At 39.7% G+C, this 13,194-nt stretch overlaps 2 protein-coding genes across 2 annotated transcripts; both read left to right on the top strand.

Annotated features, from left to right (window-relative positions):
• The first annotated feature begins 3,128 nt into the window (after positions 1-3,128).
• Positions 3,129-4,374, top strand: LOC143889233 (mitogen-activated protein kinase kinase kinase 20-like). The gene has a single exon (XM_077393411.1). It carries the CDS (start codon positions 3,172-3,174, stop codon positions 4,372-4,374), a length of 1,203 nt encoding a protein of 400 aa, XP_077249526.1. The 5' UTR covers positions 3,129-3,171.
• Positions 4,375-9,949: 5,575 nt separating this feature from the next.
• LOC143890230 (uncharacterized) lies at positions 9,950-11,697 on the top strand. The gene has a single exon (XM_077394826.1). The coding sequence runs from the start codon at positions 10,054-10,056 to the stop codon at positions 11,278-11,280; it is 1,227 nt and encodes a 408-aa protein (XP_077250941.1). The 5' UTR covers positions 9,950-10,053; the 3' UTR covers positions 11,281-11,697.
• The last annotated feature ends 1,497 nt before the right edge of the window (positions 11,698-13,194 follow it).

Here is a 13,194-nt window from a genome sequence, read left to right on the forward strand (position 1 = left end):
GGGGGGGGAGGGACGCCATTTAGGCATCAGAATACCACCACTTTGGTGGGTTACAAATTCAATTCCGCCAAAAAGTTCACATTGTCCTAATGATTTCTAACAAAATGCAAGAATATAGGGGAAATAATAGGATCCTAATTTTGTTTCCCGATTCCATCAATCCAAACGCGTCCTTAAGGCACTTAGAATATTCTTAGGATTACAAGTTAACACTTAGGGCACTTAGAATAATCTCCACCTTGGCTTATTTCCCAACTACCTGAAAATTTTCTGTTGATGACGCCATCGGTCCTCTATCACTGCAAACTACCATTGGCCTTCTGAAGTACCAGCTAAACACCCTCGAATCACCTTGGTTCAGACTCCTTTCGATTCGATCAACACGGCTAATGCATATGTGTAGCTGCCAACCCGTTGACTCACCTAGTCAACCTTGGAGAGGGATCTCGATCCATCCTCCCCAACGCAGGTACTGTCACCTTCTCACTATCGTCTGCAACCTGAAAACCTGTCCCTGCACCAACTGAGAAAGAGACCCTACGTGTGCACGCATTACCACTCTGTTTCCAACTAGCCATCCGACATATTTGGAACACTAGTCACCGTGTCTCGGACCAAACAATACAATCTGCCACACGTCTCTCCTTTCATCAGAACCATACAGCCGCGTGTGATTTTCATGGCTCCACCTGCAGCTGAAAACCTGCAACCCGTGGAGTTCAACTGGCCAAGAGACTAGATTCTTTCCCATCTTTGGGACATACGCCACAGCACTCAAAGTACGAACCATTCCATCAAACATTTTGATCTTCACCGTCCCAACTCCCGTGACGTCACACTACACCCGCCCTTGTCTCCTGAAATGTATCAAAATATTTCCTCTTAGAGCATATATGAACAGAGCACTCTGAATCTAAAATCTACTCATCATGAGGAGAAATGTAATTACCTATGGAGACTGTGAGAACGCCCCTAAACTCTTCACCCTGCTCATCCGTTACCGCCACCACAATATTCGTAGGGCCATTGTCAGCTTGGTCAGCTCGTTTTGGACAATCCCACTTGATGTGGCCATATTCCTTACAACGCTAACATTGCATGCCCTTTCTGCCGACCTTAGATCTTGACCTGCCTTTTCCCGATCCCCTGTGAGACGACCATCCTGTTTGATTCCCACCATGAACAACCAACCCATGCTCTTCATTTCCACTAAGAACAGGTTTCTTCAGCATCTCATTCGATAAGAGCAATGCCGTGACTTCCTCCAACTTTATCGTATCCTTACCATATAATAAAGTCGTCACTAAGTTATCGTACGAATTAGGAAGCGAAGTAAGAAGCAAAAGAGCCTTGTCTTCTTCCTTCAACTTTTCGTCAACCTTGGGGAGCTAATCAACTATCCCGTTGAACACCATAATGTGTTTCAGAAGATCACCGACTGCCTGCATCTTTAACCCGTACAATTGCTGCTTCAGATACAATTGGTTGGCCAAGCTTTTTTACTACTCCCAAAAATCGCTCTAACCGTGATCTAGCCACAACACCCACGATCACTCCACCCTACAAATGATCGCTCCAACCACAGCTCTAATATCACTTGTAGGGAATCAAACCGGGTAGAACTCACCCCTAAAAGCTAGCCATTAGAGGGAGCGTGCCCATTCCCTTATAACCCGTCCTCATCCACTTCACTTATCCGATGTAGGACTATTTGTTTTTGCGTGGAACCCCAACAATCTCCCCCTCCATGCGGAAGCAACGTGGACCATCTCGCCCCTCCACATGACGGCAACGTGGGAACCACGAGATATTACATCGGGGTTTTCGAGATCTTCCCCGAGGGGCATTCCCGTCCTCGGAGGCAAATCGGGGTGACCGCGCCCTGATCTCTTATAACATTTGTTGAGAAAATCCGTCGGGCAATCCGATCCGATCGTGCACAAATTAAACGGAAAAATTAATAAACACAAGCAAGCCACAAGATGAACACCAAGATTTTACGTGGTTCGACCAAGCTTACTCCACGGACGAGAAACACGATCTTCCACTATGAGAAAAACAAAATACAAGGATTAAAATGGATTAATCACTAACTCACAAACCCGCAACTCTTTCCTTCCTTCTCAAACCCAAGATCGTACACAAGAAAAACCCGAGAAAATCTGAAAGAAAATCCAAGAGGAACCCAAGAAGACACCCAAGAAAAAAAAAACCTTTCCTTCCTTCTTCTTATTTATCTCCTCCTCTCTCTTTTTCTCTCTCTCTCCCTTAGGGTAGCCATCACACCCCAAACCTCTCGCTCCTATACCTTAGAGATTCCAAAAAACCCAAAACAATAGTTTCTATATCCTATAGGTTTTTAGAAAACCTAAGAAAAATAAACACTCTCTATTTTGCCTCCACTGTGCCGTGGGAAACAAAACTAGAAATAAGACAACTTTCCAACATTTATTGAGGGTGAGTGGCAAGTTTACAAGAAGAAAAACCAATTGAGGAAATGAGGAGAAAAAGATGTGTGGAAAAGGGGCGAAGTGGAAAGTCGTAAGTTAATCAATATTTACTTCATTTTCATGAAAATACCACTCCTTTAAGACTTAATATAAGAAATATTTTGAGGGTATTTTAGTAAAGAGACTTCGGATTGTGACTATCGATCAGATCTTTTTGCCATGTCTGTATCACAATACAAAAAATTTCGAATCTTACGAAGAGGATCCAAAATATGTCCATGGATCCTTCTAATGTGCCTAGATCCTGTCTAAAAAGGTTCGGATTCGGACTATCCATCGGACCATCTGGGTCCATTGACACCCCTAAGTGATCATGCAAAAGTCAAGTAGGTGGGCCTAGGTCAAGTGGCCAATCAGTAATTTTTAGGAAGGATTGCAGGGACTTTTCAAACTGAATTCCCGCTTAAGCCCCAGGAAACTCGATAAATGCTCTAGAAGAAGTAAAACGTGTCTAAATACCGTAGGCATTGAAGAAGAAAAAAACGATAATATCAATATCAATTAGACCAACGTGTAAAAACAAAAAATCTCATTTGTTTCTATCAGATGACTCAAGACCCTCCTTTCCTTTTGCTTTCCTCACCTCGTGGGTTTGTACAAAGAGAAACCTTATAAGAGAAGAAAACCGCAGACCAAAGTAGAACAGAGCGAAAAAGAAAAAATGGAGTGGGTGAGAGGAGCCATGGTGGGAAAAGGCAGCTTTGGAACAGTAAATTTAGCCACTTTGAAAACCCATCCCCATGCAATCGCAGTAAAATCAGCTCTTCTCTCTCAATCATCCTCTCTACAAAGGGAGAAAGAAATCTTAAGCCATCTTCAAGACTGCCCTCAAATCCTAAAGTGTTTTGGAGATGATATCACCACTGAAAACGGGCGTCAAATTTATAACATCTTCTTAGAGTATGCTTCTGGAGGTAATCTATCTGATTTACTCAAAAACTCCGGCGGTCGATTGCCAGAATCCGACGTGCGACATTACACCAAGTCTATTCTCAGGGGGCTTAATCATATACACTCAAATGGGTTCGTTCATTGTGACATAAAGTTACAAAACATACTTTTATCTTCTTCAGGTGTGAAAATTGCGGATTTTGGATTAGCAAAGAGGGTGAAAGAAAGAGTATGTTTTAGCTTATTTGGTACGCCTTTATATATGTCGCCGGAGTCCGTTTGCCGGAGTGAATATGAGGCGCCGGCAGATATATGGTCTCTAGGGTGCGCGATTGCGGAAATGATTACTGGGAAGCCGGCGTGGAGGTGTCCGGTGGGTGGCGATATCAATGCTTTGTTGTTTAGGATTGGGTTTGGGGAAGAGTTACCTGAGATTCCATGGGATATGTCAGAGGAGGGGAGAGATTTTTTGAGTAAGTGTTTTGTGAAGGATCCTGCGAAAAGATGGACGGCCGAGATGCTCTTGAAACACCCATTTGTTTCTGAGGATGAGATGGTGAAAGTGGAGGTGGTGTATTCTCCAAAGAGTGCTTTTGATTTTCCCACTTGGAATTCTTTACAAATTTGTTCATCCTCAAAGTGTGTTATTGGTTTTGGAGAGGAATTCAAAGGAGAATTGGGTTCTTTCTCGTCTCCGGCGGATCGAATTAGACAGTTAGTGACGGGTCAAAAGGCGCCCAATTGGTCGTCTTGTTGGGACGATGATTGGGTCACTGCGAGGAGAGTGGGTTACTCTGTTTCTGGAGAGGGCCATAATAGTAGTAATAGTATTAGTAGTAGTATTAGGAACAATAGGTGTAGTTTTTCTGATTCTAGGATAGATAATGGGGTTGATTTGTTGCAATTCTTTGGACACACTACTTGTATTGATTCTTCCATTTCAAAGGAATACAAACACAGCAGTTTTTACTAATCATGGTTTTGCTTTTGCTTTTGCTTTTGCTTTGAGTAGAACATGAATTATTTTCTTTGTCACACTACATGGTTAATAAATACTGGATTTATGATTAATCATTGTGTAATCTCAAATCCCCAGTTTGGGTTGGCATTTGATTACATAATTAAGATGATATCTGCATTCTCTTGGTTTGAAAATTTTTGGGAATTTTAAAGCCCTCTAGAAGCAATTGCAGAAAGGTCTAAAGAAAAAAAGGGGTGCCATTATCACAACAAGAGAATGGACCCATGTGGTGATGGGCTTTTAAACTTCCACAAATAGAAGGGTTATGAACGTTCTGAGGAGAAGATTTTCTGGACACACCCTATCTACATCGGAGCCCAACAGATGAACGGTTTGGATCGCCCGAACAATGTGAGCCCCACTGTTTTTTGGGGCTGGACGTGCACGCGGGCCGTCCACCATATAATTTGTCTTGAAATGAATTTAAATTGTATTCTTCTTTCCCTTGGGCTTGCCTACCGGAATGTTTCAGTACATTCACATTGGTTTCAACCTATTGACTCAGGACCCATGTTGAATATACGAGGCGCCTTCGTTTGACTAGGAACTATCTTACCATTTCACAGCTTCAAATGCGGACAAGTCCTACTTTAGCCTGAAAAATCCTAATAATTTTACTTATACAAGTCAATCTCATTCACAAAGTCTTTATATTTTATTTTAATGGTTTCAAAGAGCTTGTTTGAAGTTTACCATAAGACAAATAGTTTCCACCTCCAATCCTTTAAAAAAAGAGAGAATTTCCCTACTCTGCTAATCTACCACCATGCCAAATCATGGACAAATGAAAATCTGAACTTTCTAGACGTTTTTTTTAACTTTCTAGAATATTTTTAAAGTGTCAAGGACCCGGCACACGATGGGCTATTGAGACTGGAGTTGCTCATATTAGGCTATCTCGGAGGACATTTATAACCATTGGATTATAAAACTTCAATGAAGTGCATTTGCTTATTTTGTAAGTCAATGCTTTGGTGGTTGGATTCGTGTGAGAACTGCAACTCTGTGATCATGTCATCTCCTTGACGTGTTTAGAGATGTCTTTATATTTACTTACACAAGTCAATCTCATTCACAAAGTCTTTATATTTTATTTTAGAGGAAAGTGTTTTCAGTTCGTCGGCTAGAGAACCTTCTCTAGTCCACCGACCAAAAAACACAGTGGCCCATATTATTTGGATAATCCAAAGCATTCATTTGAAAGGCCCTGGCATAGATAAGGTGTGCCCAAAAAATCAGCTGCATAGGATCATCCTAACCCTTTGAATTATGGAGGTTAAAAATGGACAGATTTGTTGAGTTTATACGCATCCATTTTAACCTTCTAGAATGTATGTTTTTTTATTAAACGGATGAGGAATTTTATTAGAAGGAAGAAAAGATCTCACGACCTAGGAGGTCAAGAGAAACAAGAGAAAACTTTCTAGAAGTTGACCCCAAATATCTCGTACAGATCCATTAGAAGTGTCAATGACCCGGCACACGATGGGCTATTGGGGCCGGAGTTGCTCATATTAGGCCATCTCGGAGGACATTTATAACCATTGGATTATAAAACTTCAATGAAGTGCATTTGCTTATTTTGTAAGTCAATGCTTTGGTGGTTGGATTCGTGTGAGAACTGCAACTCTGTGATCATGACATCTCCTTGACGTGTTTAGAGATGTCTTTATATTTACTTACACAAGTCAATCTCATTCACAAAGTCTTTATATTTTATTTTAGAGGAAAGTGTTTTCAGTTCGTCGGCTAGAGAACCTTCTCTAGTCCACCGACCAAAAAACACAGTGGCCCACATTATTTGGATAATCCAAAACATTCATTTGATAGGCCCTGGCATAGATAGGGTGTGCCCAAAAAATCAGCTGCATAGGATCATCCTAACCCTTTGAATTATGGAGGTTAAAAATGGACAGATTTGTTGAGTTTATACGCATCCATTTTAACCTTCTAGAATGTATGTTTTTTTATTAAACGGATGAGGAATTTATTAAAAGGAAGAAAAGATCTCACGACCTAGGAGGTCAAGAGAAACAAGAGAAAACTTTCTGGAAGTTGACCCCAAATATATCGTACAGATCCATTAGAAGTGTCAATGACCCGGCACACGATGGGCTATTGGGGCCGGAGTTGCTCATATTAGGCCATCTCGGAGGACATTTATAACCATTGGGTTATAAAACATCAATATCTTGTAAGTCAATGTTTGGGTCGTTGGGTTCGTGTGAGAACTGAGAACTGCAATTCTGTGATCCTGTCATCTCCTTCACGTCATGACTGTGTATAGATGATAGCAAGCCTATAAGGATGAAATAAGCTCCCATGTGCTATATCAAAGATGGACACATCTTGATCTAACCTAACTATGACTTCTATCTTAGGTGTCTAATCCGACCAACTACCTCATCAAGCTCGATCTAATTTAACGGTGAGATCTTAACGCAATCCAATAGTGAAAACTCAACAACAATTTAATGGTGAGATCTCATTTACACAGATAGAGGATTTCCTAATCCCAACTCAACCATCACAAACTAAGAAAGAATATCTCCCTACATTATTGTTGACGGCCCTCTTTTCATGTAACATCGCTTTTAGCCTTTCTCTCTCTCTGATTACATGCTCAATTTTGTGGATAGCAGAGAGATTGAGAGGGCGACGAGGGAGAGAGAGACGCCATTTAGGCATCAGAATACCACCATTTCAGTTAGTTACAAATTCCACCTTTATTTCCGCCAAAAATTTTCCACTCCGCTAACAAGTTCAAACCAAATGCAAGAATATGGGGAAACATAATAGAATCCTAATTTGTTTCCTGATTCCAGCAATCCAAACACGTCCTTGAGGAACTTAGAAGATTCTCGGGATTACATATTAACACTTAGGGCATGTTTGGATTGCTGGAATCAGGATCTAATTCTATCTCCTTCGATTTTGGTGTTTGGTTTGGCATAAGTTGGTGTAATGGGAGACCCTAGGTGAGAATAAGCTGGAATTTCAGGCAGGACATTTAACGCGTCAAAGACATGGTATTCTTTGATTCTGGATAAATCTTTCTACGTAATTCCTTCATCCCTCTTTCTTGTAAGTTTTTGATATTTAGTGAAGGTTTTGGATAATTTGAATGAAATTCTGGACATGAATGTCAATCACTAAGGCCAGGAAAAGTCCCAAACTATCAAAGATTTAGACCTTCATTCTCTCATCAACACATCTGAACAATGTCAGCTAAATTTTTTTCCTCTTATATTTTAAAAAGAAACTGCGAACATGAGAAGCCTTGATTTTCTTCCACCTTTTTCATGTTTTATTTCTCGAATTTAATTTGTCAAAAATCATGGACCATGAAGAAAAAGTCAATGTGCGCCTTATTATCCTCCTAAAAAACGATACATTCAATTGGAATCCAACGACGCAGCAAGAAATTGGATCCCTCAAAACAGCAATGACTACTACACCAATACTTGTGCTGTCCGATTTTAACAAAACCTTTGCAGTTGAGCACAGTGTTTTGGGAGTGGAAAGCTTAAGCTGTTGGAGAAGGCATTATTTAATCTTTTATACTTTAACATTCCCCCCTTACGTGTGGCCCTTCTTTTGGGTTGGCCTACATGTGGCATGCGTGGCCCCTCTTTCGTGTTTGACCATTGCTGAACTCACGACCTTTGGCTCTGATACCATGTCAAACAACCAGTTACTCCAAAAGCTTAAGCTGTTGGAGAAGGCATTATTTAATCTTTGATACTTTAACAGTTTCACATAAGTACTAGAGTTGTTGTCTCACTGCAACTCCACCCAACAACTCCTTGATGTTAAAAATCCACGTGCCTCTCCATAAAGAGGAGCCACACATGCTACATGTAAGGCTAACCCAAATAAAAGAGGGGCGACACAAGAGTGGGCTGTTGAAGTAGAAATGATTAAATTATCGCACCAACTCTAACCGCTTAAGCTTTTGGGGGCAATTAGTTGTTTCACATATATGGAAAGCAACTTGCGATGGCCCTTCTACAAGGCAACCAGCCCGTATTGAGCCTTTACTAGTAATGCTATATTAGGCAAACAATTATCATTACATTATTAACATACATGAGAGAAATTGTGTTCATCATTCACTCAATCTCGAAGTAGTTAGTATCCTCACCTTTTGGGTCGACACTTCAAGATTTACACTACCACCTCACCTTTAAGACCATGTGTTGGCAACCTTGAAAATTTTCCCCATGGAATATTAGTTTATCAAGTGGTGAGGGAGGGGTGGGAGGGAGGGGGAAGTAGAGATTTGAGAGGGTATAAACAAGGAGAGGGTGAAAGAGGGTGAGTGGTGGCTAAAATATAGGGACAGGTAAATCATAATTTGAGTGGCTATTCAATCTTTATTACATTCTTTTCTCTTCACTCAATTCGTCCCAATTCTCTCCCTCTCCCACCTTCCCTCACCATTGGATAAGTTAATATTCCATGGAAAATAAATTAATGGTTGCTAAACATGGCCTCAAGTGTGTTTGGATTGTCAGAATCTCGCATTGGAATTGGCATCTGATTCTAATTCCACTTGATTCGGGTGTTTGATTAAAAAAACCAAAATGAATGGAAGAAAGGGGGTAGAATTGACACTGGGGCGGAATTAGAGTGGAAAAGGCCGAAAGATGTTTCCTCCCCAAGAGGTGGTATTCTAATTCTCCCCCAATCGAAATTGATTTTTTATCAGAATTTTTAAATTAAATTTTTTATTTTAATATTTTTCATTATGTTTAAGGGAGGATCAGAATATGATGTCAATTCCAATTCCTAATTCCGGCAATCCAACCGCAACCTTCACCGAGCAAATGATAACTTCACCAGGGTAACATAAATGGGGAGAAATTATACAATGAACAAGCAGAAATGCTAGTATCCATTGTACGACTGAAGTACCAACCTTGATTTTTGATCCGACAACATCTTAAAAACTTGCTGCCGTCGAATCAAATATCAAGGGCAAGTCCGGCAGGATGATGAATATGAGCATGTCCACTCGTTCATCATATAATTTCTCCATAAATGGGTCTTAAAGTTATTAGGATATGCTTATGAGATTTTTTTTTGTCAATGAATAAAGTTGCAACTGCATTGCAAAGAAATTTGGAAAAAAACGAGCTTGAATCAGAATCTTATTCTGATTCCCCACGATTCCAACTTTTGGTTCAAAAAAATGAATAGAATTAGGCAGATGATATTTTCACTCCCCCTGCATTACACATGCGCTCCCCTTATAATGTGATTTGACTGAAAAGTGGGCAACTTCAACGTTTTTTGACATCCAAAATGCTGGAATCAGTTTCCAGCTCCAAGAGGTGTTATTCTGATTGTGCCATTTCAACCCGAGCAGAATGAAATTTTTAATATATATTTTTTAATTAATTTTTTTATTCCATTTACTGGTGGATCGGAATAGGATACCCATTCCGATTACTGATTCCGGTAACTAAAACACACCCTTTCCTCCCCCTCTATGTCTATTATTACTTTAAGGCCCCTATGAAACACCCCTATATATAGTAGAAAAATTAGGGTTTTGGGTTCTCTAGGGTTTGGGTTTTTCTTCTTCACGAACAAACCCAAAACATTCCTCCTCTCTCATCTGTTTCAATGGCTACTCTTCCTCTTTCCTCTCACGTTAACCCAGAAACCCCCGGTAAAGCCGTAGATGCCCTTCTGAACTGGATAAAATCCCAAACCAAACACGAAAAAGCTCAACTCTTAGAACACGACGAGCTCATCTACCTAATTCTAACCCTAAAAAAAATCCCCCCCAATTCCCGAACAAAACCCTACAAAATCCCCCTCCCAAACCCCCTCCACTCATTCGACGGCTCAGATGAGTTCTGCCTCATCATCGACGATCGCTCTTCTCTCTCTTCCGATTCCGCCAAAAAGAAAATCAAATCTGAATCCATTCCAATCTCCAAAGTCCTCAGACTCTCAAAACTCAAAACAGATTACAAACCCTTTGAAGCAAAACGAAAGCTTTGTGGGTCCTACGATTTGTTTTTCGCAGATCGAAGGATAGTTCCTCTCCTACCAAAGTTAATTGGAAAAGGGTTTTTTAAGAAGAAGAAGATCCCAATAACCCTAGATCTGAAACATAAGAATTGGAAGGAACAGATTCGAAGTTTTTGTAATTCTACGCTTCTTTATCTGAGGACTGGTACTTGTAGCATTGTTAAGATTGGGAGGCTTTCGCAGGGGAGAGATGAGATTGTGGAGAATTTGGTTGCGGCTATTGAAGGGATTGCGGAGATTGTGCCTAAGAAATGGGCGAATATTCGATCTTTTCATTTGAAATCGTTGGGTTCATTGGCGTTACCAGTTTATCAGGCGGTGCCTGAGATGGGTTTGAGGATTGAAGGATTTAAGGAGGAGGAGAAGAAAGATGGGATTGTTGTTGCGGGGACGGAATTGGGGAAGGGGATTGGGGTAAAGAAGGGGAAGAAGAAAAGTTTGAAGAGGGGAAGGATTCATGAAGTGAGGTATATGGATAATGAGATTGATAAGTTAATGACGGATTTAGTTGAAGAGTGTGTTGTAGGTGGGGAGGTAAATGGAGGTGATGAATTGGGTGGGGATGAAATTAGTGGTAAAATGAAGAAGAAAAAAAAGAAGGCGGCGGTAGTGGAGGAGGCGATGGTTCCTGAATTGGATGGAAAGAAAATAAAGAAATTGGCAAAGTTGAAAAAGGGGCGAGCGATTGGGGAAGAAATGGTGGATGATGGAGTTTCGGGCGGCATTTCTGTTATTGATGCAGTGAAGAAGGAGAAAAGAAAAGTTGTAAAGTCTGCGGGAAAGGTGAGAAAGGTGAAGAAGAGGGAGACTTAGAGAAGTACAGAACCTGCTTTATTGATCTGGAGGCGTCTGATTAATCGGTACTTTTTATTTAGATGGCATTTTGAGGGAGTCTTGTGTGGAATTACTCTTCTTGCTGAACTTATCGAGTATGGTTTTGTAGTTTAAAGTCTGTTGTCTCAGATTTTGTTTTTTGTATTCATTTCTATAGTTAGTTGTGATCGATGATTTATGTTTGAACATCTAGAAGGGTAGAGAATAGCAAGTGAGTAGTCATGTTTTGATTAAGATGTTTAACCTTTTCATTCCTGCTGGTAGCTAACTATATGGAATGGACATGCTGCAAAAAAGTTTATGTTCCTAGTATATAGTTACATGTGCAGCAAGGATATTGTTTATTTAGGATTTGTTGGTTATTGATGAATGAAGGTTAGTGAAGATTCGACATTCTGTGCTGGATATTGTCACTCATGGAAGAGATGATGCATTCAGTTCTCTATTTCCCTTCATAAAATTAACAGTTTTTTTATTCTTCAGTGATTGCATGTCCACTAAATACAGTAAACTGAAAGTTGGTTTTATTACTGAAGATTTTCTAACATTATTCTAAGTTGATTTTATTACTGAAGATTTTCTAACATTATTCTGGCTCAATGTTGTCAAAATTGTTGATTTTTCCATTCATATACTATTTATCTATTTTTAATAGTTAATAGTAATGTTTGAGAACTCAACTTGGATCATAAGTGGCAAGCATTGCACATGAATTATACATCTCACTCGATAATGAATTGGCATAGGGTTTTACGGTTGTTAGCGGATTTAAAGTTTATCTTACTGGCTTAAGGGAAATAATCCGAATGCTTAACAGAATTGAAAGAGAGGAAGTACAAAGTTCATATGCAAACTTATAAAGGGTGAAACTAAGTTTAAAACCATATCTGGAAGGTCCACACTGGAGTTTCACATACGAAAAGCTCAAGACTCTTCTTAATACTATATCAATTATCAAGGCTCACAAACTTCAGTATTCAAATCGAGTTCATAAAAATTCTGTTGCTCAAATACACTAAAAGGAGTGCACAATTGAATCTTGATACTTCTATTATATAAAAAAATTAGGGAAATTTGATGTTTTAAGGAAGCTATAAGTTTTTCGTAGAAGTCTTGCTTCTAAATGTGACTCATATGGGACTTGGACAGGACTCGCAACATGAAACTAATGATTGGAGGGGTGGAATTTAAAAGAATGAATCAAGAAAAAACAGCATGGTTGGGATGGGATTTGAAGAAGAGGTAAGTGGCAATTTTAGTATGAAAAAAGACAAGTCACCCGGCCTAGATGGATTTTTTTTTAATGGTGAAAAGATTTCATTAATTAAAACGGCACCGAGAAGGACCCAAATATACAACAAAGGATGAAAAAGAAAATGCATAGAACAAGAGAAAACAAAAGTTAAGGGTGTAGAAAATCAAAAGGCTCCAATTGCTCCCTCCAGACTCCTTGTCTTGCCAATCTACCCGCCCTTGATGGATTACCAATAGCTTTTTATCAATGATATTGGGAGATTATAAATGAGGCATTATGAAAATTTTTAAGGAATTCTAAGAAAGAGGTAGATTAGAGAATGAAAACAATACTACTTTCATCACCTTAGTACCTAAAATTGAAGGAGCAATTGAGCTTAAAGATTTCCTCCCCACTAGCTTAGTGCATGGTGTGTACAAAATTTTGGTCAAAGTCTTAGCTAGAATAATAATTCTGTAGCAAACATCATGGTCTTAGGAAAGAAGAGTTGTCGATCACCTACTTTGGACTGCCATTAGGATTCGGTATATATCGGCACCGTCTCCTTGGGATCCGGTTATTGTAAGAATGGAAAGAAAATTAGCCTCCTGGGGAAAAAAAGTTACCTCTCATTTGACGCACAAATTGCCCTCATAAAA

This window comes from Tasmannia lanceolata, unplaced genomic scaffold (assembly GCF_043159265.1).
Source record: "Tasmannia lanceolata isolate RefF3 unplaced genomic scaffold, GAP_Taslan_0.1 ptg000013l, whole genome shotgun sequence".
Taxonomy (NCBI): Eukaryota; Viridiplantae; Streptophyta; class Magnoliopsida; order Canellales; family Winteraceae; genus Tasmannia; species Tasmannia lanceolata.

Coding starts and splice junctions, on each gene's coding strand:
- LOC143890230 (XM_077394826.1), top strand. CDS start 10,054: ATGGCTACTCTTCCTCTTTCCTCTCACGTTAACCCAGAAACCCCCGGT.
- LOC143889233 (XM_077393411.1), top strand. CDS start 3,172: ATGGAGTGGGTGAGAGGAGCCATGGTGGGAAAAGGCAGCTTTGGAACA.